This window comes from Mytilus californianus, unplaced genomic scaffold (assembly GCF_021869535.1).
Source record: "Mytilus californianus isolate M0D057914Y unplaced genomic scaffold, xbMytCali1.0.p SCAF_2, whole genome shotgun sequence".
NCBI classification, from domain to species: domain Eukaryota; kingdom Metazoa; phylum Mollusca; class Bivalvia; order Mytilida; family Mytilidae; genus Mytilus; species Mytilus californianus.
In genome coordinates, this window is record NW_026262668.1 from 127,177,875 (window position 1) to 127,203,096 (window position 25,222).

Here is a 25,222-nt window from a genome sequence, read left to right on the forward strand (position 1 = left end):
CTGTTCCTGTCCGACTGCAGAAAATATTTAAACGCTCACCAAAACGCCTTCGGGCACCAAGCCGACCGTGCAAGGGCTGAACAGCCAGTCAAGGTCGTTAAACACTTCCAGTAGTAGTATTGAGAAGATACACATAATAAACAAGTAGCTTGAAATTGATATAATACTATGAATGAAACAAGGAGAGGGGGTATGGCTTGGCTTGAAATGATTAAGTAACACACTAATATTTCAATGGCTTATTATGCAATGAAAAAATTAAATTAAAGCTGTTATCCTAATGCTAGCAATTTGAAGGTTTGGTTGGCTTGCTTGCTTTGTTTGTTTAAATGTTTGCTCAAGCATTGTAATTAAAAGATAGGTGGGACTTCAGCTTGTTTACATTATACATAACACCCAATAACATTTAAGTATCAATAATGTATACAAGCTGAAGCCCCGCCTATGTATTGATTGCAGATGTCAATCTTAATTACAATGCTTGAGCAACATTTATACAAACAAAGCAAGCAAGCCAACCAAACCTTTAAATTGCTAGCATTAGGATAACAGCTTTAAAGCTTTAAATTATTTTTAGTTAGTACTTCACCATGTGAACATATTTTGGAAACTGTTCGATTTACAATATAAAGGAATGTCCCCTATATTCAGCTGAAAAAAAGTTTGTACACGTAATGACCTGAGATTTTCTACTTCAATGCAGGTCATAACCTGCATTTTCATTTTCATAGGTTGACAGGTATGATACATCTAGGTGCTAGATTCTAAAGATAATAACCAGGTGCTGTATTCTATAAAAACACTGGGGTGCTGTATTGCATTAAAAAATCTGTAAATCTTTCATATTCATATGTTAAAATAACTTTTGTTGTATGTCGAGAGGAATACTAGTCAATTTTCACAACCATTATATTATTGTGAAACTTTTAACCAGTTAGGAATGATGTCCATTTCTTCAAGAGACATAATTGATATTTGTTTTAATATATGTCTATTAAATTTAATGAATCCAGACTCAACTTAATGTTATGGATAAAATAACAATATACACATACGTTTTCTAACTATCAGAGTAGAACCTATTTTATCATGCAATTGTTTCTTTTAGCACCGACCAAGTGTAATGAAACAGAAAATAGTCAACATGAAATTCTGGAAAAGAACAACAGAGACTGGAGATAAATATAAAATAGAATCATCTGCATCAGAAGCCTAAATAAATCCATAGAATGCCTTACAAACCACCGACTGCACTGCAATCATTGTAAAAAATGTGTTATTTTTTTGTCTGAAGGTTAGGTTACTGTATGCAATAAATTGAAAACAACTATTTTGTCTGAAGGTTAGATAACTCTACTTGATAAAGTGTATGCAAAAGATTTAAAGGGGCATTAGCTAAGTTTGTTTCAAACATTTAAAAAAAGGATTTTGAAATATTTTGCTATAATAGTCAGTTTGCTTCAATTTTGTCAAAATTAGCTAAAAATAAAAACATCTTTTGTATTATTGGCTTGCAAGTCAATAATTCAACCTCATTTGAATCTGTACTCATGCAACCATCAATTTTACCCTTAGCTAGAGATGGATTACTCATGTGCTAAGTATGTTTAGTTATTAAAAAGGAAAAGAATATCAACATTTGAAAGTGAATCAAGGGAGCCACTGGGAAGATTTATTTCATTGGCTGATTAGGCCAATAAAAGACATTCTTATACAGTTAAAACGATTATTTACATAATTTTTAAATCTATGACATGAAATCAAACAGACCTGGAAAAATTCCTCATATATGGTAGCATGTGCTTGTCTATATTCATATCCATTATTTTGTTTATATCAGGTCAAATGATTGTCGGCCTTCTTCCTTAAGAGTTCATCTTAATGATTAATAATATGTTATCTATTCTAAGTAGCACGTAAAATGCTGATACATTTTAATGAGCCCATGCATTGTTAATTGTTTCTTTTAGACTAAAGTGTTTGCAATAGATTTTAAGCTTATTCAAATGTCATTTTGTAGTATGGGTGCATATTCTTGCTTCTATTATTTATTAAAAGAAGAAGAAATGCTAAGCTTTTTGAAGGTTTCATTGTATATCAAAAACCCCACTCTCTCATTTTACATTACTCATTTTTACTGCAGCTTTCAATGTTAAAAAAAGAGAATACTTAATTAGCAATGTAAAATAAATTGTCTTGTTCCAAGAAAATGTTGTGCCTGGCATTTTCCTGCCATTTTTTCCGGAAAATGGGATACAACTCGGTCTAAAATCTTTTTTCTGACAGCAATAAAATGGGGGCCTCCATACATCATATTTCTAAGTTTAGAATATAGTTTTTCAAAGTTTTCATAAATACTTAAGGATATTTGCAAAGAAGCACATAACCATTGAATTAATGGTCATGTCAAAAATAAAGGAAAACTTGATTGATTGCAAATGGCCATGATCATTTGGACAAAAAGGAGCGCATTTTTCACATCAAATATGGTCAGAAAATTTTGTCAAATTAATACATGATCCAGGTACATTCTTGCCTTGATTTTTCTAAAGAATTTTTTTAAGAACCAGATGATCAACTTTACATACACTATAGTCTGGTGTCTTAAAACAGTGATTTAATATACAATGAACAATTGATTTTTCGATGCTAATTGTTGCTGTTGTTGTTTTGTTTATTGTTTTTTTTTGGGGGGGAGGTCATTGTGCATTGTGACAGGAATTTATTGTGATTTGTAAGTCATCTTTACATGTAAACTTACCTTCAGATGAAAGTGATTTCATTTTTTCAAACATTCATCTTATTTTTTTTCATGTTCATTTATATTATACAAATGATTCCAGGTTGTTTTGTGAGAATGACCTTATGTAGGTCACATAAAATGAATAATTTGTTTACATATTTCACAAAATGATAACAATTGGTGTTTCAATAGCAATACATATATCATAATACTTATTGTACATCTTATACATGTATTAGGTTTTATTCAGATGATTTGTGCAGTGTACCCTGCTTTCATATAAATAAAAGCCTCAACTTTTATTTATTAGTCATGCCTAAAAAAATTTGACCTTTGTCTAAAAAATGTGTTTATTATTCAGATAATGACCTATCATGAGAAGATAGAGGTAGGGTCTTTGGAACTCCAGATTTCTTGACCTATAAAACTGACTATCATGAAATTCATCTATTGAGAGCTGCACAAACAAACAAATAAGTAATGAGTACATATCAAATTCACAAATTATTCATTTTCTGTCACTTAAGTTGTTGGAAGAAAATTCATTTTGTTATAAAGAGCTTTATTTACCCATCATATTTGTTTTCTTCTATTAGACTTTTTTAAATATGTAAATACTCATCCTGTGTTGCTCTTTTTTGCAATACTTAATAAGCAAGAGATTATTTTTACATGATGAACGTGGGACGATTGTGTTGCTCTGAATCCTACTTCCAAACATATTATTCTGGAGAGCTGAGAGGCAAAATGTAGATATGTTCTTTTTTAACTCTTAAACAAAATTAAAGTGTGGTTCTTTAAATGAAAACTATTTTGCATGATTTAAGATACGAAAACATAAAACAGATTCAGAAATAGGACTTAAGATACAAAAACCTAAAACATTCAGAAATAGGACTGAAAATACAAAAACATAAAACAGATTCAGAAATAGGACTGAAGATACAGAAACATAAAATAAATCCAGAAATAGGACTTAAAATACAAAAACATAAAACATTCAGAAATAGGACTTAAGATACAGAAATATAAAACACATTCAGAAATAGATAGGATGGCAGATCTTAGAACTCCTTCAAACCTCTTGTTTTTAATTATAAAGAGAAAATTTCCCCTGTTTTGGTTTTGATGGTAAATAGTGGACAACGTGCAATCTAATCCCTATAGTCACTGACTTGTGTTGAGCCATCAAAAATGGTTTAATTACTACAATAAAGTAATTTATTAATAATATATTTGATCAGATATTAGATTAACAAAATTATGAATATGTGCATTACCATACTTTTAAAGAGAACATTTCATTTAAAGTTGTTAAAAGTAGTTCATATCTATTCTTCCTATAATTATGGACAGATCATGATTCAATTCAAACTATTGCCTGCATTTGAACAATGAAATATTTTTATTGTAAGTTCATGATGCACAGTGAAAGCAATCTTTATCCCCTCAATGCTGAGAAACATTTTTCTGTCATTCACTTATACCCCACATGTTTTTTATTCATATCTTACCTTTGTATGACACCAAAGTTTTTTGTAGAATGTAAGAAGTGTGTTTTTAACATTCCATGATCATTACATATATTACCTCGGTTCCTTTGAGGGAATAAACGTTTTACTAGATCATCTAATTTTTATAATGATTGAAGGTAAAATTTACAGAGAATATGACTGAGCTAGGGTAATTTTCAGTAACTTATAAAAAATCTCATCTTTCATTGAATTTTCAATTTTTTGATATATTCTTTACTTTTAATGTATTTATATGTATAAAAACAAAATATGACATAGTGATGTATTTTCACAATATAAGAGTAGTCATTTTTACTTGACCCTAACTTTATCAATATTGACCTGATTATATTATATTTATCTATGAATCTGACCTAACTTAATAGATCTGCTGACAAACTATATGAATCTCACTGGGAGTGCTGCTGTCTTTGTGATAGGATACTTATTGCTGGGAAATATGTATTCATTTTACAATTCCCTTCATCATTAAAAATGTTTTTGCCAATCCAGCATCAACAGGGTCTCATTAGTCATTAATTCAGCTAAAATTTAAATTGTTTAGAATTTTATCTACATATATTACAGATCTATACTTTTACTTTTTTTTCAATAAATACGCAAAAAGACGAAGTGTTTTAATGATCCATATCCATGTATTGAAATACTTGTGCTTTAAATGAGTCTGATATTCTTTTAAACAATGTTTTGGCAAGTTTGCAAAGAAAAAAAAAGATAAATATTTTCTAGCTTTAAGTATTCAAATCAGTGAAATTTATGTACTAGCATATCAGTCCTTTATTTTTATATTTACAGTGTTGTGTATTGGGATATTTTATGTTTTCATTTATTTTTATTTATTGAATATGTTACTTTGAGTAGAATATATTGAAGCAACTTATATCAAAAACAACTAAATTCTTTATCAAATTTCAACATGTTTATACAAAGAATAACTATCTATTAATACTGATAAATTTGTATATTGATGAGAGAATATTTGATATTGTATGTTACATGTATAAGAATTAAGGAGATTATGTTATTGGTGTCTTTAGTAATAAATGAGTTTTTTTTAGGTTTACAATACTTCTTTCTACTAATATGATATCTTCAGTATGATTTGTGTTTCAAACCTGTTTTGGTGATTGCCTATGTAAGTACAATAAGATGTTACAATTGATGTAATGATTAGATAAGCTAGAAAGGAAATGTGTGGTCTGTTAAATCAAGTACCTATTTATTTGTCATTCCAGTTCAGAAACACTATTGCAAAAAAGTACTTAATCCTTTTAATTCTCTATCCAAGCATTTGCTATTTTTATTTTAATTCCTACTTTTTTGGAATCCCAGGATTCCATTCATGTTTATTGTACATGAATATTTCACAGTGAAATGGAGATAATGTTCACATAAGTTTCAAAAGTAGTTTAGGCAACATGTTCTATTTAAGTATTTGTAGATATGTAAATCATATAAGGGAGCTACCATTTGATTTTTAGGGGGGGTGGGGGGCTAGGATGAAATTTGAAAAAAAAGGCAGAACAGGAGTTTTTTGAGTAAAAAAAAGGCAGGATGAGCAGCTTGGCAAAAAAAAAGGCAGTATGACAATTTATGTAAAAAAAGTCAGGATAAACTAATGAAAAAAGGCAGGACCAAATAGAGTGAAAAATAAAAAGGCAGGACCAATAGAGTGAAAAATAAAAAGACAGGACAGAGATTACAACCAAAAAAAAATGCAGGACAAAATTTTTCATCCTAGCCCCCATAAAAATCAAATGGTAGCTCCCTAAGAATGATAGTGATATAACTTTTTCAACTCCTGTACTATTATTGTTCAAGTTTGATGGCTTTACGTTTCATTGCAACATACAATTTTTATCCTATTTTAACAAACATTTGAAATGTATAATGTTATATACAGGATTTTTAATTAGTTTTTTTGACATATTTATGGGTTGAATTATTTATGATGATGTGTTTTAATATTTTTATTAATCATAAGATATATTTGTATATGTTGAACTAATGTACTTATTGACATAATATCACGGGTAGAAATTTAGTTTATGTTCTTTTGAAGTTTTAAAGCAAAAAACAAATTCCACATAGAGAAGATATTGATGAGAAATGTTTGGACCAGAAACAAAATTAACATATCTCGTATTCTGATGCATACTTTATTTCACTATTAGGTTTTATGTCTTAAATAAATCCGTGTACATCAATAATTTCTGTAAAAAGTTTTGATAAGTTTCAGAAACTCAGTGAATGGTTTTGTATAATGTTATGGCGATTTATATTTGATGGTTAGTGAGACCAACCTGATCTTCTACCACTATAGGCTTTAATTGTGATTTTGTATCAAAGACTTCAGGACTTTACAAAGATTTACCCCAGCTCAGATGACAGAGATACCAACGATGTTTATTGTTTATGTTACTTTGTTCTACATTCTTGTTATCATGTCATCAATACATCATTTTTGTTATAAATGTTTTCTTTTTCTTTTTCTGACCAAATAACAATCATGAATAACCCCTTCTCCTTTAAAAAAAACACATATAATACAACAACAAAAAATTTAAAAAAGATCTACTCTAAAATAAGTGAGCTAGTCTTGACAACCAATCATTCACCAAAAATATAGCAGGGGTCAAGTTGTGTTTTTGGCTTATATCCTACAAAATTTAATAATAGAACTAGAGGCTCTAAAGAGACTGTGTAGCTCACCTCTGTCTATGTACAAATTCAACAAAGGACACTGTCATTGTAGACAAGAAAAGAATTCATGACAAAAATCTCTTTTATGTTGGTCTTGTATTGCTGATCATTTAGTCTGTTTAGTTTCTGTCTATCTTTAGTTTTTGCTCAAAACACAAAAGAAGGTAAAAAAAAAACCTCATTTAAGGGAAATCACTCCAATAAAGTGTGGTATTCTACCAACTATATTGGCAAAATTTGACTTGTTTGTAGATCTTGCCTTGCTGATCATTTTTGTTATTTAAAGTTTCTATTTATCTACTATTGTTTTTATCATATAAGGCAAAACGCAAAAAAAATGGTAAAAATTGACATTAAAGGGCAATAACTCCAATAAGGAGTCGTTGGACAATTTCCTTCATATTGTCTTAATTGAAGATATTGTCGCAAAAAATTTTTTGTGGTCGTATATTGGTATGACGTTGGCGTCGTCGTCGTCGTCCGAAGACGCATTAGTTTTCGCACTCTAACTTTAGTTTAAGTGAATGGATCTCTATGAAATTTTACCATAAGGTTCAATACAACAAAAGGAAGGTGGGGATTGATTTTGGGGGTTATGGTACCAACAGTTAAGGAATTAGGGGCCAAAAAGGGGCCAAAAATAAGCATTTTCTAGTTTCCAGACAATAACTGTGGGAAGGTGTATGGATCTCTCTGAAATTATACTACAAGTTTCCATACCACAAAGGGATGGTTAGGATTTGCTTTGGGGGGTTATGGCTCAAACCGTTTAAGAATTAGGGGCAAAAAAGGGGGAAAAACAAGGTTGTCCTGGTTAATGGACAAATACTTTAGTACAAAACATAATTTAAAGCAGTGTAAGGGAGATAAATCAAATACATCATTGAAATTATCTCCCTTACACTGCTTTTAAATTATGTATAAAGTAATGATTAATGAACAATTAAGATAATTTAAAACAGTGTAAGGGAAGTAATCCAAATACAACGTTTTGGTTACTTCCCTTACACTGCTTTTAAATTGTGTTTAAAGAAATGCATATTTATAAAGGAAGACCAGTAAAAATATCTGCAAATGTTGCATCTTTTTTTTTTACAACAAAATCCATATGAAAGATTTGACACTATATTTTAAATTCTATTATAAAATAGATTAAGTTAGCACTATGGTAAATTTAAATGGGTAATTATGGTTGCAAACTCCATTGGAAATTTGAATTGAGATTATGACCATTTCTTGAGGGAAAGAATTTTTTGGGGAAAAGAAGGGGGGGTGGGGGGTTTAAAGAAATTGTGGGGGGTCAATTTTTTCTCATTTCAGATTTCAGAAATTAAAAAGAATTATTCTTCAAATATTATTTTTTTTTCAAATTTCAAATATTGAAAAAATTTCAAGAAGTAATCTTTAATTGGACAGTATGGCACATTAGATTTGTAAAATCTTTGACCACATTCATTTATTTGTTATGCCGAATCTAACCGTGTATTTAGATTTTTAATTTTGGGTCCAGTTTTCAAATTGGTCTACATTAAGGTCCAAAGGGTCCAAAATTAAACTTTGTTTGATTTCAACAAAAATTGAATATATGGGGTTCTTTGATATGCTGAATCTAACCATGTATTTAGATTTTTGATTTTTGGGCCCCGTTATCAACTTTGTCCACATTGAGGTCAAAAGGGTCCAAAATTAAACTTAGTTTGATTTTAACAAAAATTGAATTCTTGGGGTTCTTTGATATGCTGAATCTAAACATGTGTTTAGATTTTTGATAATGGGCCCAGTTTTCAAGTTGGTCCAAGTTGGGGTCCAAAATTAAACTTTGTTTGATTTCAACAAAAATTGAATATATGGGGTTCTTTGATATGCTGAATCTAACCATGTATTTTGATTTTGGTTATTGGACCATAATAGGTAAATTAAAAAAATTGAAGTTCTTAGACCACATTCTTTCTGTGTCAGAAACCTATGCTGTGTCAAATATTTAATCACAATCCAAATTCAGAGCTGTATCAAGCTTGAATGTTGTGTCCATACTTACCCCAACTGTTCAGGGTTCGACCTCTGCGGTCGTATCAAGCTGCGCCCAGCGAAGCATTTTATTGCTTATTTAAGTTTCTACCTATCTATTACCATTTTTATACAACCGCAAAAAAATTTTGCGGTTGTATATTGGTATGACGTCGGCGGCGGCGTCGTCGTCAGAAGACACATTGGTTTTCCCACTCTTACTTTAGTTTAAGTGAATGGATCTCCATGAAATTTTACCATAAGGTTCAATACCACAAAAGGAAGGTGGGGATTGATTTTGGGGGATATGGTACCAACAGTTAAGGAATTAGGGGCCAAAAATAAGCATTTTTGTAACTTCCAGACATAACTTGTGTGTTGGTGAATGGATCTCTCTGACATTGTACCATAAAGGTTCCATATCACAAAGGGAATGCTGGGATTGATTTTGGGGTTAATTGACTCAAAATTTTAGGAATTAGGGGCAAAAAACAAGCATTTTTAAAGTTTATACTTTCGTCCTGGAGGAAAATGACAGCTTAAGTAATATTGATTGATAGACGGATGCCAGGTGATGACTTGAGACCTACATGACATGTAAGCACATAGGAGACGATGAATGCCAAGTGACGCCCCTAACACATTGTATGTGATCCTGGATACTACTGTGCTTTATGATTACCTCAAGACCTCTAACTTAAATTTGGAGATCCTCTTATATAATAGTTTCTTCAAGTGTTGCTCTTTAACCATGGAACAGCTGGTGCCAAGTTATTCTCAACATAAACACGTACATGTATATACAACATAGGACCAAACGCTACAGTCTCTCAACTTGTCTTTAAGATGAAGAACCTCAATTACTGACCATATAAAAACCAGAACCAGACAAATGACTAAACCTGATGCAAGTACTTTGACAAATTGATAAGGCTGTTGATAACAAAGGCTTGATAAAGTTTCACTTTTATTATATAATATAAGTTTGCCCTTTGGGAGTCAGTATCTCAGCTGGGAAAATTTTGCTCCAGGCCCTGTCGACGACACTTGGTATAGTGGGTAGCCAAGCCCCGTGGACATGGACACTCCGCCAATCAACTGGAACGCAGAGGGTTCCAAAAGGGGATGAAGCGATGCTTCATCTCGTAGCAGGGTGCTACGAAAAGGGGTTGGATTGACGGTGGAGAGATGAAAAGTAGTTAATTACTTGGGGATAAGAAGAGAAATTAACCAGTGGTGAATTTCGTAATGGTCCAAAGATCAGATGTGAAACAGCTGAGTGACCCCCAAGGAATTGAATAGGATGTGGTTGTAAGGGGATGGACTTAAAGTTTAACACCTTTGACACCTTCAATACTTCACTGATAATGAAAGATAGAAATAATAAAATATGTATTTAATCATATGAATCAGTTTTTAAAATAAAACAAACAAATACATGATATTAAAATACTCAAATGTTAAATATCTACAGGTATGTATTGTACATGTGCAAATGTACACTATATGGTATAAAATAAGAATAAAAGCAAAAATTATTTTACACAGGATATGACGTAATGGATAGATACAAGAATCATGATGATAACTTTTGTTGTGCCTTTTTAATTACATTTTTACTAGTTCTTATATAGCGACAATAACTATTAGAATTCCATCTACCTAATGTTTTAATTAAGTGATCCTCAATATTAGATTTTCCAGCTGTTGTAGCAGCTCCAATTCGAAATGAATGTCCGTTAAAGGACTGAGGATTATATCCACAAATACCCAAAAGATGCTTTAACTTGCTGATGAAAAATTCTCTTTCTAAAGCCTTACCCGATTCGTCAATAAATAAAGCACTATTATTTTGAAATTTAAACATTGTTTTCCTTACAATCAAATAATCATGTAAAGCTTTAAATGGACAACAATCATGATTTAGCTTGTGAAGTTGAATATCAACACCCATCCTGAACGGGTCAGTCTTAGACTGCTTTAAATGTAAAATAACATAGTCAGAATAAAACAAAATATCAGATATACATAAATTGTTGTTACAATCAAATGATTTTGACCTGTGAATTGTAAATTCGCCACAGCGTAAGAAACCATAAAAAGCTACTGTAAAAGCAGTATATAACATCTGGTCAATAAAAGGTGAAAAAATTCCTTCTTTAAGCTTAACACATACATGTTGAAGGATATCAAAAGTTATGGGTAAGCGATCTTTAATGATCGGTTTCTGTAATCTTTTAATAGAATTAAAAAACAAGGACAGTCTCTCTAAATTGTTACTAGAATTATTGAAAGGAGAACAAGCATCTATGTCTAATTCCACATATGTATAGTTTAATTGTAGAGTACTGTAGTTTGAGATGTTGAAAGCAATGTGTAGCAAAATATATCAATAGATCTTCTGACACTGAATGAGGCTTGCTGTCAGTGACACTTATACCATTTAATAGCAAAAAATTAAAAAAATGATTATAACCGGTCTCATATGACACTTTTGTCCCTTCAGAAATAGAATAATTCCATAATTTACTAACTGTTTCACTCAGTGCCACATTACTTCTGATGCACTTGGAACTATGCATGGACTCTGTTCTGCTTTTGGGGCCAGCTTGTGAAAACGGGTGATCTGTAAACGAGACAAAGCATCCGAAATTTGGTTTTTATAACCTGGAACATGTTTTGCACTAAAGTAAAAATTATATTTAGCTGCACACCAAGTCAGCTGTCTCATCAATTTCATAATTTCTAGAGTTTTTGATCTCCCCTTTTTCACAATAGCTACAGTGGCCTCATTATCACACCAGAATAATATTCTTTTACAAGACCACTCTGGCCCCCAAAGCAGTGCTGCTACAACAATAGGATATAATTCTAAAAAAGCTATTGAAAGGTTGTTTGTCAATGATGGTAAATCCAAAGGCCAGGTTGAATAAAAGAATTTCCCCTGAAAATAGCCCCCAAATCCTATTGTTGACGCAGCGTCTGTAAATAATTCCATATCAAAGCTACTTGTAAATTCATTTTCATGAAACATAGTAATGCCATTCCAGTTTGACAAAAAACGTAACCAAAAATCCAAGTCTGTTCTACATTCTGTGCTTAAATGCACGAAATCAGACAAATCTTTAACTGTAGTTGACAAATTAATCAAATAAGAAACAAAAGACCTTCCAGGTAAAATAACCCTGGAAGCAAAATTTAAATGTCCCAATAACTGTAAAAGTTCTCTTTTTGTACAAGATGATTTGTGTAATATTTTGCGAATAAAATTGCATATCCTTTGCACCTTATTATCAGGTAATCTGGTTTCCATTTTTTGTGAGTCTAGTATGATACCCAAATATTCTAAACAAGTAGTAGGCCCAACTGTTTTATGACTAGCAATGGGAATGTTAAGCCGTTTAAATATTGTCATCATAATTGCCATTGTCCTCTCTCCATCTTTGTCGGGATGGTCAATTGTTAGGAAATCATCTAATAAATGCAGGATATGCTGTACCTTATAGTTTTTCTCAGCAATATAACACACTGCTTGGGAGACAGTGTCAAAAATTTTAGGACTGGAACGGCATCCAAAGGTGAGCCTAACATAAAAATAATACATAGATTTCCACTTAAAACAAAACAGTGGCCATTGCGTAGGTTTGTAAGGACAAATTTTAAATGCATCGGATATGTCGTACTTGGATAGACTTGCTTTTCTCCCACATTTTGAAATGATGCGGATAGCATCATCTATTTTCACATAAGACATAGAACAATCATTTTTGTCTATCATATCATTAACACTCATACATTCATCATTGTGTGGTGATGACAAATCTAAAATTAATCTTTTCTTATCGGAATATTTCCCTGTTGCTACCCCTAGAGGGCTTACTCTAAAACGAGGAAAAGGACTATGTTGAAATGGCCCATACACAAAACCTTTTTCACATTCTTTCTTTATCAAATCTGAAACAACTGTAGATTGCGACCTAGCTGAGTAATTATTTTTGCATACTTTGGTATCCCATGTATCGTATTTTACCATAGAATCGAAACCATTTCTTAATCCATTTATCAAATATGATGTGAAATTTATATCTGGATGATTCTGCAGCTCATGCTCAAGTTTTTCTATGTTGATAGGAGTTGATGCTTTCATCGAATAATCTTCCAAATGTACATGTAGTCATGATTTGTTATCAGGTTTAGTCTGAGTAACATCTTTGCTACTAGTGTTATTTTTGTAGGTTTGTGAATATTTTTGAGGAACATGAACATTGTGATGGTTTTGTCTATTACCTGTACATGTAGGTGCGGGGTGACCTGTAGATCTACAAGTTGAGCAAGCGTGAAGAAGGTTGCATGTTGTTCTGAAACAACCCCTGACATTATTATAATTGTTACATACTTCTTTACCGTCATAAAATACTCTACTACGACCTTGTTTATCAAGCTTGTTTGGCATGTTTGGTCTAACTGACCTGTTGTAACCTAAGTTGCTATCTACATGTATACCCTGATGATCAGAACACTGCAATGCACAAAATTCTGTGGCATGATCAACTTGATGACATAAGTTGCATGCATTTACTCTAATACCCCCACTAACTAGTGAAAGAATGTCACGGTCTCTTTTACTCCAATCAACCTTGATGTGTTTCTCTCTTAGGAGTGTAGCTGCCTTTGCAGAGAACAGCTTATGGTAGGTATAAAATTTATCTCCATAAAATTTATGGATCTGAATCAAATCTGCTTCATATGCATCAAGCTCTTCACGTCTTTCGGGATATGACACACACATGATTCGCTTATATTTTCCAAAGGCCTGAATAAAATCTTGTATATTCAGGTTCCTGTTAAGACGGGGGTCAGGCTTGCTTGATAGATTAACTTTTATTTCATCAGCAGTGATTCCTATAGAGTAAACGTCCTTTGTATTCAACAGCAAAATCAAAAGTGAGAAGCTGGCAGCCTGCAACTGTAATCTGAGAACCTAATCCCTGATATCAGACAGACCAAATTAGGCATGACCTTTGACCTTATAATGGAATCGACTGCCCCATCTCATGGAAGAAACCATCCCGTCTGAATAAACAACACTTATACTCTGCATAAGTTACAATTTCCTGACAATAACTTGTGTGTAAGTGTATGGATCTTTCTGAAATTATACTACAAGGTTCCATATCACAAAGGGAATGCTGGGATTGATTTTTGGGTTAATTGCCTCAAACTTTTAGGAATTAGGGGCCAAAAAAGGGGCAAAAAACAAGCATTTTTCTAGTTTCCTGACAATAACTTGTGTGTTAGTGTATGGATCTTTTTGAAATTATACTACAAGGTTCCATATCACAAACGGAAAGAAGGAATTGAGTTTGGGGGTAATTGCCCAAAACGTTTAGGAATTAGGGGCCAAAAGGGGCCAAAAATAAGCATTTTTCGAGTTTCCAGACAACAACTTGTGTTCAAGTATATGGATCTCTCTGAAATTGTACTGCAAGGTACCATACCACAAAGGGAAGGCTGGGATTGATTTTGGGTGTAATTGCCTCAAAATTTTAGGAATTAGGGGCCAAAAAGGGGCAAAAAACAAGCATTTTCTAGTTTCAGGACAATAACTTGTTTGTAAGTGTATGGATCTTTATGAAATTGTACTACAAGGTTCCATATCACAAAGGGAAAGCTGCGTTTGAGTTTGGGGGTAATTGCCTTAAATGTTTAGGAATTTGGGGTCAAAAAGGGGCCAAAAATAAGCATTTTTCGAGTTTTCCAGACAATAACATGTGTTCAAGTGTATGGATCTCTCTGAAATTGTACTGCAAGGTACCATACTACAAAGAGAAGGCTGGGATAGATTTTTGGGGTAATGCCTCAAAATTTTAGAAATAAGGGGCCAAAAAGGGGCAAAAAACAAGCATTTGTCTAGTTTCAGGACAATAACTTGTTTGTAAGTGTATGGATCTTTATGAAATTGTACTACAAGGTTCCATATCACAAAGGGAAAGCTGGGTTTGAGTTTGGGGGTAATTGCCCTAAACGTTTAGGAATTTGGGGTCAAAAAGGGGCCAAAAAACAAGCATTTTTCTAGTTTCCAGACAATAACTTGTGTTCAAGTGTATAGATCTCTCTGAAATTGTACTGCAAGGTACCATACCACAAATGGAACGCTGGGATTGAGTTTGGGGGTGATGAATCATAAATGGGTTCAAAAAATTTTGGGGGGGGGGATTTTTTTTTCCATTTTTGTCCAGCCTTAGACTTTTGTCGAAAAAGCGAGACATAGCGATGCTACATTCCGTCGTTGGCGTCGTCGTCGTCTTTGTTGTCGTCGTCGGCGGCGTCCACAAATATTCACTCTGTGGTTAAAGTTTTTGAAATTTTAATAACTTTCTAAAACTATCCTGGATTTATACCAAACTTGGACAGAAGCTTGTTTATGATCATAAGATAATATTCAAAAGTAAATTTTGTAAAAAAAAAATTCCCATTTTTTCCGTATTTTACTTATAAATGGACTTAGTTTTTCTGCCAAGAAACATTACATTCACTCTAAAACCAGGAAACATTACATTCACTCTAAAACCAGGAAACATTACATTCACTCTGTGGTTAAAGTTTTTAAAATTTTTAACAACTTTCTTAAACTATCCTGGATTTGTACCAAACTTGGACATAAGCTTGTTTATGATTAAAAGCTAGTATCTAGAAGGAAATTTTGTTAAAATTTTGTTCCATTTTTTCCGTATTTTACTTATAAATGGACTTAGTTTTTCTTCCAGTTAACATTACATACAGTCTGCAGTTAAAGTTTTTAAAACATTTATTAGATTCATAAACTAGCCTGGATTTTTACCAAACTTGGACAGAAGCTACTTACAATCAAAAGATAGTATAGAGAGGAATATTTTTTATTAATTTTTTTCCTCATTTTTGTTGAGCCTGTGATTAACAGCAAAAGTAGGCGAGACACTTGGTTCTGCGGAACCCTTATGAATTTTTTTCTTTAAAATTTTCCATTTTAAATTGGTTATTTCTGATTTATATATAAAAGCAAATAATAATGATATGGTTTGAATAGGTAAATTAAAAATTTCTAAGTTCTTAGACCACATTCATTCTGTGTCAGAAACCTATGCTGTGTCAAATATTTAATCACAATCCAAATTTAGTGCTGTATCAAGCTTGAATGTTGTGCCCATCCTTGCCCCAACTGTTCAGGGTTCGACCTCTGCAGTCGTATCAAGCTGCGCCCAGCGGAGCATTTTATTAAGATATAAGGCAAAAACGTAAAAAATTGGTAAAAAACGTCATCAAAGGGCAATAACTCTAATAAGGAGTAGTCTGAAGATTTCGACCATGTGACTTAATTGTAGATCTTGTCTTGCTGATAATTTTGGCAATTTAAAGTTTCTCTGTATCTATTATAGTTATCAAGATAATAGGCAAAAATGAAAAAAAAAATGGTAAAATTTGTCATTTAAGGGCAATAACTCCTATAAGAAGTCCCCTAACAGTTTTGACGTAATAAGACAATTGGTAGAGTTCAACATACTGGACATTTTTGTCCTGTCAGATTTTCTCTATTACGGTTTTAAAAATATTAGACAAAACTTGCATTTTGCACCTATGTTCTATTTTTAGCCATGTCGGCCATCTTTATTGGCAGGCGGGGTCATTGGACACATTTTTTAAACTAGATACCATAATGATGATTGTGGCCAAGTTTGGTTAAAGGAGTAGGTCCGGTAAGGGCCGATTTTGGCCTCAAAATTCAGGTTCATCTGATTAAAGATTTTGGACACTTTTTAAACACTTAAGTGTCTACTTCCGTAGATTCAGTTAGTTTATGTGAAAGATTTGAACTGATTTAGTCATTATAGACGCTCAAATTCAAGCTTAAATATGACAAATCTATCAAATATGCCATAATATGTCAATTTTCAGATGGTTTTTGTCAAAAATGAAAGTGGCCGCATCCGTGTTAATTCTCAACCTTTATATATGTTATGTATTATCATCAAATACAACTTACATTTAAATATTAAGAATGAACACAAATGCGGCCACTTCCATTTCAGACGGAAACCGTCTAAAAATTAACCAAAATGCTAAATTTTTTCAGTAATTTAGCAGGACTTAATGATGCTAGTACCCAAAACATGTGCATTGTATAGTCAAAAACAGCCCATATTTATGTAACAGAAGTATTCTTCTTTCCAATGAATAGCTAAAAATTTACATTTTAACAATTTTGTAAAACTGCTATTTTTGGGGCCAAAAAGGGGTCTTACTGGGCCTACTCCTTTGGTCTAGTAGTTTCAGAGGAGACGGACGCCAAGTGATGAGAAAAGCTCACGGCTTGGCCCTTTGGGCCAGGTGATCTAAAAAAACAGTCACCTCAAAACAATCAGCACATCATGATAAACCATTTCTTCTAATCATGACCATCAATCAAATCCTAACATTGCTGTCAGGACATTCAACATTAATCATACATTATTTACAGACATACTTATTATGCATGGATGCTATTGGCAATGGGACATTTGAGGTATTTTTATACGACCGCAAAAAAATTTGTGGTCGTATATTGGTATCACGTCGTCGGCGTCGTCGTCATCCGAAGACATTTGGTTTCTGGACAATAACTTTAGTAAATGTAAATAGAAATCTATGAAATTTAAACACAAGGTTTATAACCACGAAAAGAAGATTGGGATTGATTTTGGGGGTTATAGTCCTAACAGTTTAGGAATAAGGGCCAAAAAGGGGCCCAAATAAGCATTTTTCTAGTTTCCAGACAATAACTTGTGGAACGGTGTATGGATCTCTTTGAAATTATACCACAAGTTTTCATACCACAAGGGATGGTAAGGATTGGCTTTGGGGAGTTATGGCTCAAACCGTTTAGGAATTGGTTGGAAAAACAAGGGTTTCCTGGTTAATGGACAATTAAAAAAAAGTACAATGTTAAGTTTGGATTACCTCCCTTACACTGCTTTGAAATTATGTATAAAGAAATGTTGTATTGTCTTGAGGTGATTAGCTGTCAATCTATTATTAGAAGTTACTATTTAAAAATGCTGATTAAGGAATATTTAACATATTAATTTTAGCCATGATTATGTATGTCATGATCATTTTCTATTTTAAGACTTTTATAATGTATTTAAATGGGTAATTATGGTTGCAAACTCCATTGGAAATTTGAATTGAGATTATGACCATATCTTGAGGGAAAGAATTTTTTTTTTTTGGAAAAAGGGGGGGGGGGGGTGAAAAAAAACTGGGAGGGGTGGGGGGGAGGGTAAAAAAGAAATTGTGAGGGGGACAATTTTTTCTCATTTCAGATTTCCGAAATTAAAAAGAAAATTTCTTCAAATATTTTTTTTTTTTTTAAAAGAAAGGGGGGGGGGGGTACATTTTTTTTTGGGAGGGGGGGGGGTCAATTCGCAACAGCATAGTGCATTGCACAAAAGCAAAAAATTGAACATAAATTCAAATCATATAACCAATTCTAAGTTCTTTGACTACAGTTATTCTGTGTCAGAAACCTATTATGTGTCAAATATTTAATTACAATCCAAATTCAGACCTGTATCAAGCGCGAATATTGTGTCCATTTTTGCCCCAACTGTTCAGGGTTGGACTTCTGCGGTCGTATCCAGCTGTGAAGCAATTTATTTTGTTGAGATTTCCTAGTAAACACAAGGTGCTACAGTTTTAATTCCCCGCCTCCATAATCGCTCCAGACAACCAAAAAAGAATCAGCTGGTTTGGGTTGAAGTGTCTAAACCAAGTGTTACTTCGGGAGAATGTGGCTTATGTGGTGAAAACGCTGAAAATGTTGCACACAGATGTGTCATTCATCTAAATTAATCAGTAAGGCCACCCCAAAAAACTAGAGAATATTTTGCAATGTGACTAGCAAAAGTTCAAATGTTATTTATATTCCAGAATTTTGCGTGTGGGGCCTCCAATATGTCAGTCATTCTACAATAGCCTCAATGGCAATAGGAGGGATGCTATCCCAAATAAACTGTATCTCCCAGTGAGCAAACACTTCAGACAGTCGGGCAACAACTTCGATGGCTGTAACTGCCCGAAAGCATTAGTGATTAAACACAAACAAAATGGAATGGTGCTCACCGTGTAGTGGGAAAGCCTGAATAACAGAATTAAATCTGCTTCATCCAAATGGCACCAATAAAATGATATTGCACTTTTCACTTTTAGATGTGTTCATCATTTTTAACAGAGACATATTATATGTGTGTGGTTATAATTTTGGCTGTATATATATTTATGTATATTTGCACATACTACTATACCTTTTGATATAATATGATGTCTAAGTAAACACTATACCTTTTGATATAATGTGATGTCTAAGTAAACATTAAATTTCAGTTACAGTTTCTGTATTTATGCTGCTTTAACAATGGCCAGCAGCGATTTATATTCCTATGTGCGCATGGCTAACCCTATTTAGTTGGGTTAGTTTTCATCATACCTTTCTTATCAATTTTCCAGAATTCAAAATTATTCTAGATTCAAATAATTTCTTGTTTTCTAATGAAAGTCGGTGTGCGATTCATATAAACTGTAGCATCCAATTGTTAACTTGTAAACAAGAGGCAGAGATTCACATAAACTGTATCATCCAATTTTTAACTTGTAAACAAGAGGCAGAGATTCAAATAAACTGTATCATCCAATTGTTAACTTGTAAACAAGAGGCAGAGATTCACATAAACTGTATCATCCAATTGTTAACTTGTTAACAAGAGGCAGAGATTCACATAAACTGTATCATCTAATTGTTAACTTGTAAACAAGAGGCAGAGATTCACATAAACTGTATCATTCAATTGTTAACTTGTAAACAAGAGGCAGAGATTCACATAAACTGTATCATCTAATTGTTAACTTGTAAACAAGAGGCAGAGATTCACATAAACTGTATCATCCAATTGTTAACTTGTAAAAAAAGAGGCAGATATTTACATAAACTATATCATCCAATTGTTAACTTGTAAACAAGAGGCAGAGATTCACATAAAGTGTATCTTCCAATTGTTAACTTGTACACAAAAACTGTATCATCCAATCGTTAACTTGTAAAAAAGAGGCAGAGATTCACATAAACTGTATCATCCAATTGTTAACTTGTAAAAAAAGGCAGAAGATACATCAGGCAAACAACATAGAGCATCATGAACCCAGCCAATAACTGGGGTGATCTTTTAAAAGTGCTCCGAAAGGGTAAGCAGATCCTGCTCCACATGTGTTGCTCCTAGCAAGTACAAATCTCATGACAAGTCTCATTCGGTGATGTCACAATCTAGGAAAAGTGGACGGGATTATGGCTACGTGGGACATAACTCTGTAACTGTATAAACAAAGTATATAATTTAAACATGCGTTGACAAAAGAACAAGTCTGAATGGATTTTCTGAATTTTTAATATAATCGATGCTATTAAAATTCACGGTGTTGAGCAATTGAATGTCATCTCAATATTAAAGTAAAGATCAATTTTCCATGATCCATAATATCTACCTGTTTATGTTATTGGAAAACATGGAATTATATCAACATTAAAGTAGCGAGTTAATAATGGAGCGCTAACAGAAATTGTGAGTATACATTGATAGATTGCTTTCATGTTTTAAATTTACTTTACTTTTTACTTATAGTACGGAATATCTGATATGTTTTGGTAACTAAGGTTTTTAAAATTATTTATAGACTGTGCAAGGGAAGTATTATATGTCTCTGGCTATGATATTGATGATAACTACATTTGTCTCTTATCACTGATTTTTATCTTAATTTCAATTTGCTTTTGAATAAAAGAGAGATGTGGGGATATGTCAACGAGACAGAAACCAGACAACACAAACAAATAAAAGTTATCTAGGGTGCAACACACGGTTCTAAACAATAGACAGGTGTCTTTACGAAACCCCCAGGTCTCAATCGCCCCAAAATTAAAAAAAGAAGCGAATAAAAAGGTTCTTCAGTTAGGTAAATGTCGGAGAATCTCTATTCTCATTTCGGTCCAAAGCATCTCGATTATTTTTTACAATATGAATGTAAAAAAATAAGGAGTGTCTGTATTATTTAAACACTATTATAAAAATAAAAATAGCAAAAACCTATATAGGACTTAAACCTAGCCAACATAATTCAATGTACTGACAATTCTCTCTCAACTGACCTTGATCTAAACATAGGATGTAAGACCTAGCCTATTTTATAAATTGATTTACATTAAGTGAACTGTTTACAGTAGAAATATTGAAACCCTATTGATTGACAGACAACATGGCATAAAATATGTCTTCATCACCTCACGACGTATTCAGAGATTCTCGTTTGAATTGTTTTACATTCCACATGTCGGAGCCTTTTATAGCTTGCTATGCGGTATTGGTTTTGGTCTCTGGTTGAAAAATGCTCCATTGGCAGTCATACCACATCTTCCTATTTTTATACAGCGGACTTTATACTATTTAGACTGTTCTGATCCGTACACGGTTTTGATGCTATTAAATGTTTATATATTTGACTTCGCAGACATACGACACGGAGTCTATTTGGTGATTGTGTTTTAAGAAATATATTTTTGCGCACTGATTCGATATCATACTCCTTCGTATAACTTTAATAAAAGAAAAGTTCTAGTAAAGTAAAGCTGCGAACTTTAAAGGAGAATATCTAAAACAGAGTAGCAAGGCAGCATGTTATTCCCGTGTTTAAGGATGATAACAGCACCGAGTTCGCGGGAATCTTTGAGTGACTAGAACCGACTCTCAACATCTCATCTTGAACCTGATCACGTTCCAACAAATGCATACATCATATTATTGTATTAGATATATTATAGTATATATCAAACAATTTAATATTTCTTTGGTGCCTTTATATTGCTTAAATGTTGTAAAAATGGGAAAATCTCACGATAATTGTTCGTGATAAGCCTTTACTTTATCAAAAACTCAAAATATTGCGAAGCACTTCATTGTTTGTCTACAGGAACAATAACAGTTTTGTCCTGAAGTTAGTTGTCCTACAGATATCTATAAATAATTGAGTTTTTGAAGATATGTGAAGTATGTAAATGAAAAAAAAAACACGTTATAGTGTGTCCTAAACGTTTTATAATACTTACCTTATAAGGATGGTGTGTCCTAAACGTTTTATAATACTTACCTTATAAGGATGGTGTGTCCTAAACGTTTTATAATACTTACCTTATAAGGATGGTGTGTCCTAAACGTTTTATAATACTTACTTTATAAGGGAAGCTCAAAACAAAACAAAGTTAAAAGCCAAGAATGCATAAATACTTGAGAAGCTTTAAGACAAAAAGGACAGTAAAAAAACATCCAAAGCCAAATTTGCCTGACGAAGTTTAAACCTTTTTTTAATATCTTTAATCAACGAAAACATACTGAATGTATGTAAATTAGTCATGCCAGTGCTATAAGTTAACTATGTTTACATCATATTGAAGTTCCGAAATCTTTCACCTCCCTATATTTTGTAAGACAGAACATGTCAACTACAACTCCTCAAGCTTGAGAAAAGCTTTTATTGGAAAATTGAAAAATAAAAAAATAAAAGAAATAAATTGTTTTAATTTTGGTTATACAAAACCTGTTTTTGGGTCTTTGGCACACACATTTGTCATAATCTGCCCGTGTTTGTAAATTAAGTTGTTAAACTTTGAGGATGAAAAGCACTTTTCAATGACGTTAAGGAAAATACGAAAAAAGGAGTTCATGTAGATACGCTAAAATTCCGAATTGTCTTATTAAAAAAAATCAATTTCACTGAAAGCTGTCATCACTTTGTTTGTCTGTAAGAAGCTACAGAATACTCATATAGAGGGCCTTGTCATATTGTTGTGCTGACAGGTTGATCAAATTGATAAATGAAAAAAGTGTGTTCAGCAACAGTTGCTACTAGGTATAAACATTTAATAATTCTATCAGAAGCTGTGAAAGGACTGTGGCCCAAATATTTGTCTATAGCTATATCTCAGAGCATACATGTTTGCTTTTATTCGTGAAATATCGTTATATTTAGAAACCGTTTACAGTGTGAATACTGTCTAGGTTTCTTAATTTGATAGCAGTATATGACAAAATAAACAGATCAAAATCTTCATTCTAAAAATAAGATAAGAAGATATGGTATAATTGCCAATAAGACAACTTCCACCAAATGACGTAGAATTAAGCAACCATAGGTCAACTTATGGCCTTCATCATGAGCAAAATGTCCATTTCTCTTTTTACATGCTGACATTTGGGGTTATGACCAACTTCAGCCAAAGAAGCTTTAAATGTCTTGTTGAAAGGCATGTTGCAATATATGGGTATTGAGCAATTTTTATACGCCCGTTTACGGGACGTATCATGGTATACCGTTTTCCAAGTATTATCAATGTATTATCTATGTAAAAACTCAAAAATACACAAGTCTTTGGATCAAGATAATGTTTTTTTTCACAAGAGCATTTCATGAACTGCATTTACACAAAAAATCTATCTCAAGAAATATTTAGCGATGATGCAACTTAAAAATGAATTGAAAAACGTAATGGTTCTATAAACACATATGTAACATCATCTGACTTCAAAGACCCAAATCTTGCTAGACACTATTTTTTCCAATAGTTCTTAGTTCGGTAAAATTATTTGAATCAAATGAAAAATTATATAATTATCTTATACTCGAAAATGACTGATTTCTCATTGTATGTTGTTAGTTTCATTCAGTGGCGGATCCAGAAATTTTCATAAGGGAGAGGGGGCGGGGGGGGGGGGGGGGGGGGGGGGCACTTACTGCCTAAGAGGGGACCCGCTTCAGTCATGCTTCAGTGATTCCCTAAATGATCAACCAAATTTTTCCCACAAAAGGGGGGCCCGGGCCCCCTGGAAAACCCTCTAAATCCGCCTCTGTCTTTTTCTGTTTTTATTGGTTCTATTCGCTTGTATCATTTTACTGTAATAGAAGGATGTTGTAAACTCTACCTTGTTTACAGATCAAATTTAATGTTTTCTGTCCAACACAATCCTGTTTCTTGACTCTTTTATTTTTAATGAGAAAATTAAAGTCAATTTTAGTCCCAAATAAATAAAGTCGCTGTAGAATGCAGGTAAGTGTCAATAAAGGTACAGTTTTCTCACGATTTAGTGCAAAAAAGATAAAGATAAACAACAAAAAGATCTCACACCTTCGTTGTCGTTATAAATCTGATTTTATTTGAAAAGGCTTCTTCTTTAGGATAATAAATGATATAATAACTAACACAATTTTATGTTATAGGAAAAAAGAAAGCCATCAGAGCAGCTTATATAACAATCTGAAGTTCACAAAATCCAACCAACGTACTTTGATGATAAAAGTGACCATAAATTTGACAGTAATAAACTCACCAATAAGAAAGACACCATTCGATTCCCGTCATCTATAATTGTTGGTAAGTTCTAATTATGTCAGTAAATCTTATGCAATCTTATGACTTACTTAGACACTGTTAAACACGAAAAATATACGACCCTCTCCTTAAGCCTTTCCATTAGATTTGAGTGTCTACGAGATTAAGAAAACCATTTTGTATTCAAATAGTATAATCAATATGTTCTAACACAAAAACAGAGAGGAATAGGAAATGAGGTATGCAAAGAGCCTTTGAAGAATAGGAATAGAGGTATGCCAATAGCCTTTCAGAAACAGGTATAGAGGTATGACTATAGAGCTTTAGCTAAACAGGAAATGCATCGATTAATATCTGGCAATAGAGGCAAAAAAGAAGTCTTAGCATTACAAAAAAGCGCCTCCATTAAAACCTAGCAATAGAGGTATGACATGAGCCTTTATAGAATGTAAATAGAGGTATGACAAGAGCTTTTGTAGAATATGAATAGAGGTATGACAGGAGCCTTTAAGGAAAAGAAATTGATGTGAGACATGAGCCTTTGTGGAATAGGAATTGAGGTGAGACATGAGCCTTTGTGGAATAGGAATTGAGGTGAGACCGCAACCTTTTGTGGAATAGGAATGTAGGTAAATCAGGAGCCTTTGTAGAATAGCAATAGAGAAATGAAAAGAGCCTTTGTGGGATAGGAATAGAGGTATACTAGGTGCCTTTGTGGAATAGCAATAGAGGTATGATAGGAGCCTTTGTGGAATAGCAATAGAGGTATGACAGGAGCTTTTGTGGAATAGG

At 32.8% G+C, this 25,222-nt stretch overlaps 2 protein-coding genes across 5 annotated transcripts in view; both read left to right on the forward strand.

The window, feature by feature from the left end:
• LOC127730956 (plexin domain-containing protein 2-like) overlaps nucleotides 1-6,752 on the forward strand; it is an 88,812-nt gene extending 82,060 nt beyond the window's left edge. For all 4 annotated transcript variants that reach the window (XM_052239596.1, XM_052239594.1, XM_052239598.1 and 1 more), the window contains one exon: nucleotides 1,109-6,752. In XM_052239596.1, coding sequence (XP_052095556.1) covers nucleotides 1,109-1,216 — 108 coding nt within the window. In that variant the 3' untranslated portion in view covers nucleotides 1,217-6,752. The remainder of the gene's footprint in view (nucleotides 1-1,108) is intronic.
• Nucleotides 6,753-20,525: 13,773 nt separating this feature from the next.
• Nucleotides 20,526-25,222, forward strand: part of LOC127730952 (serine-rich adhesin for platelets-like) — a 28,530-nt gene continuing 23,833 nt past the window's right edge. Inside the window, exons 1-2 of the mRNA XM_052239586.1 lie at nucleotides 20,526-20,615; nucleotides 24,319-24,472. The gene's annotated coding sequence lies outside the window, so the exon portion shown is untranslated. The remainder of the gene's footprint in view (nucleotides 20,616-24,318; nucleotides 24,473-25,222) is intronic.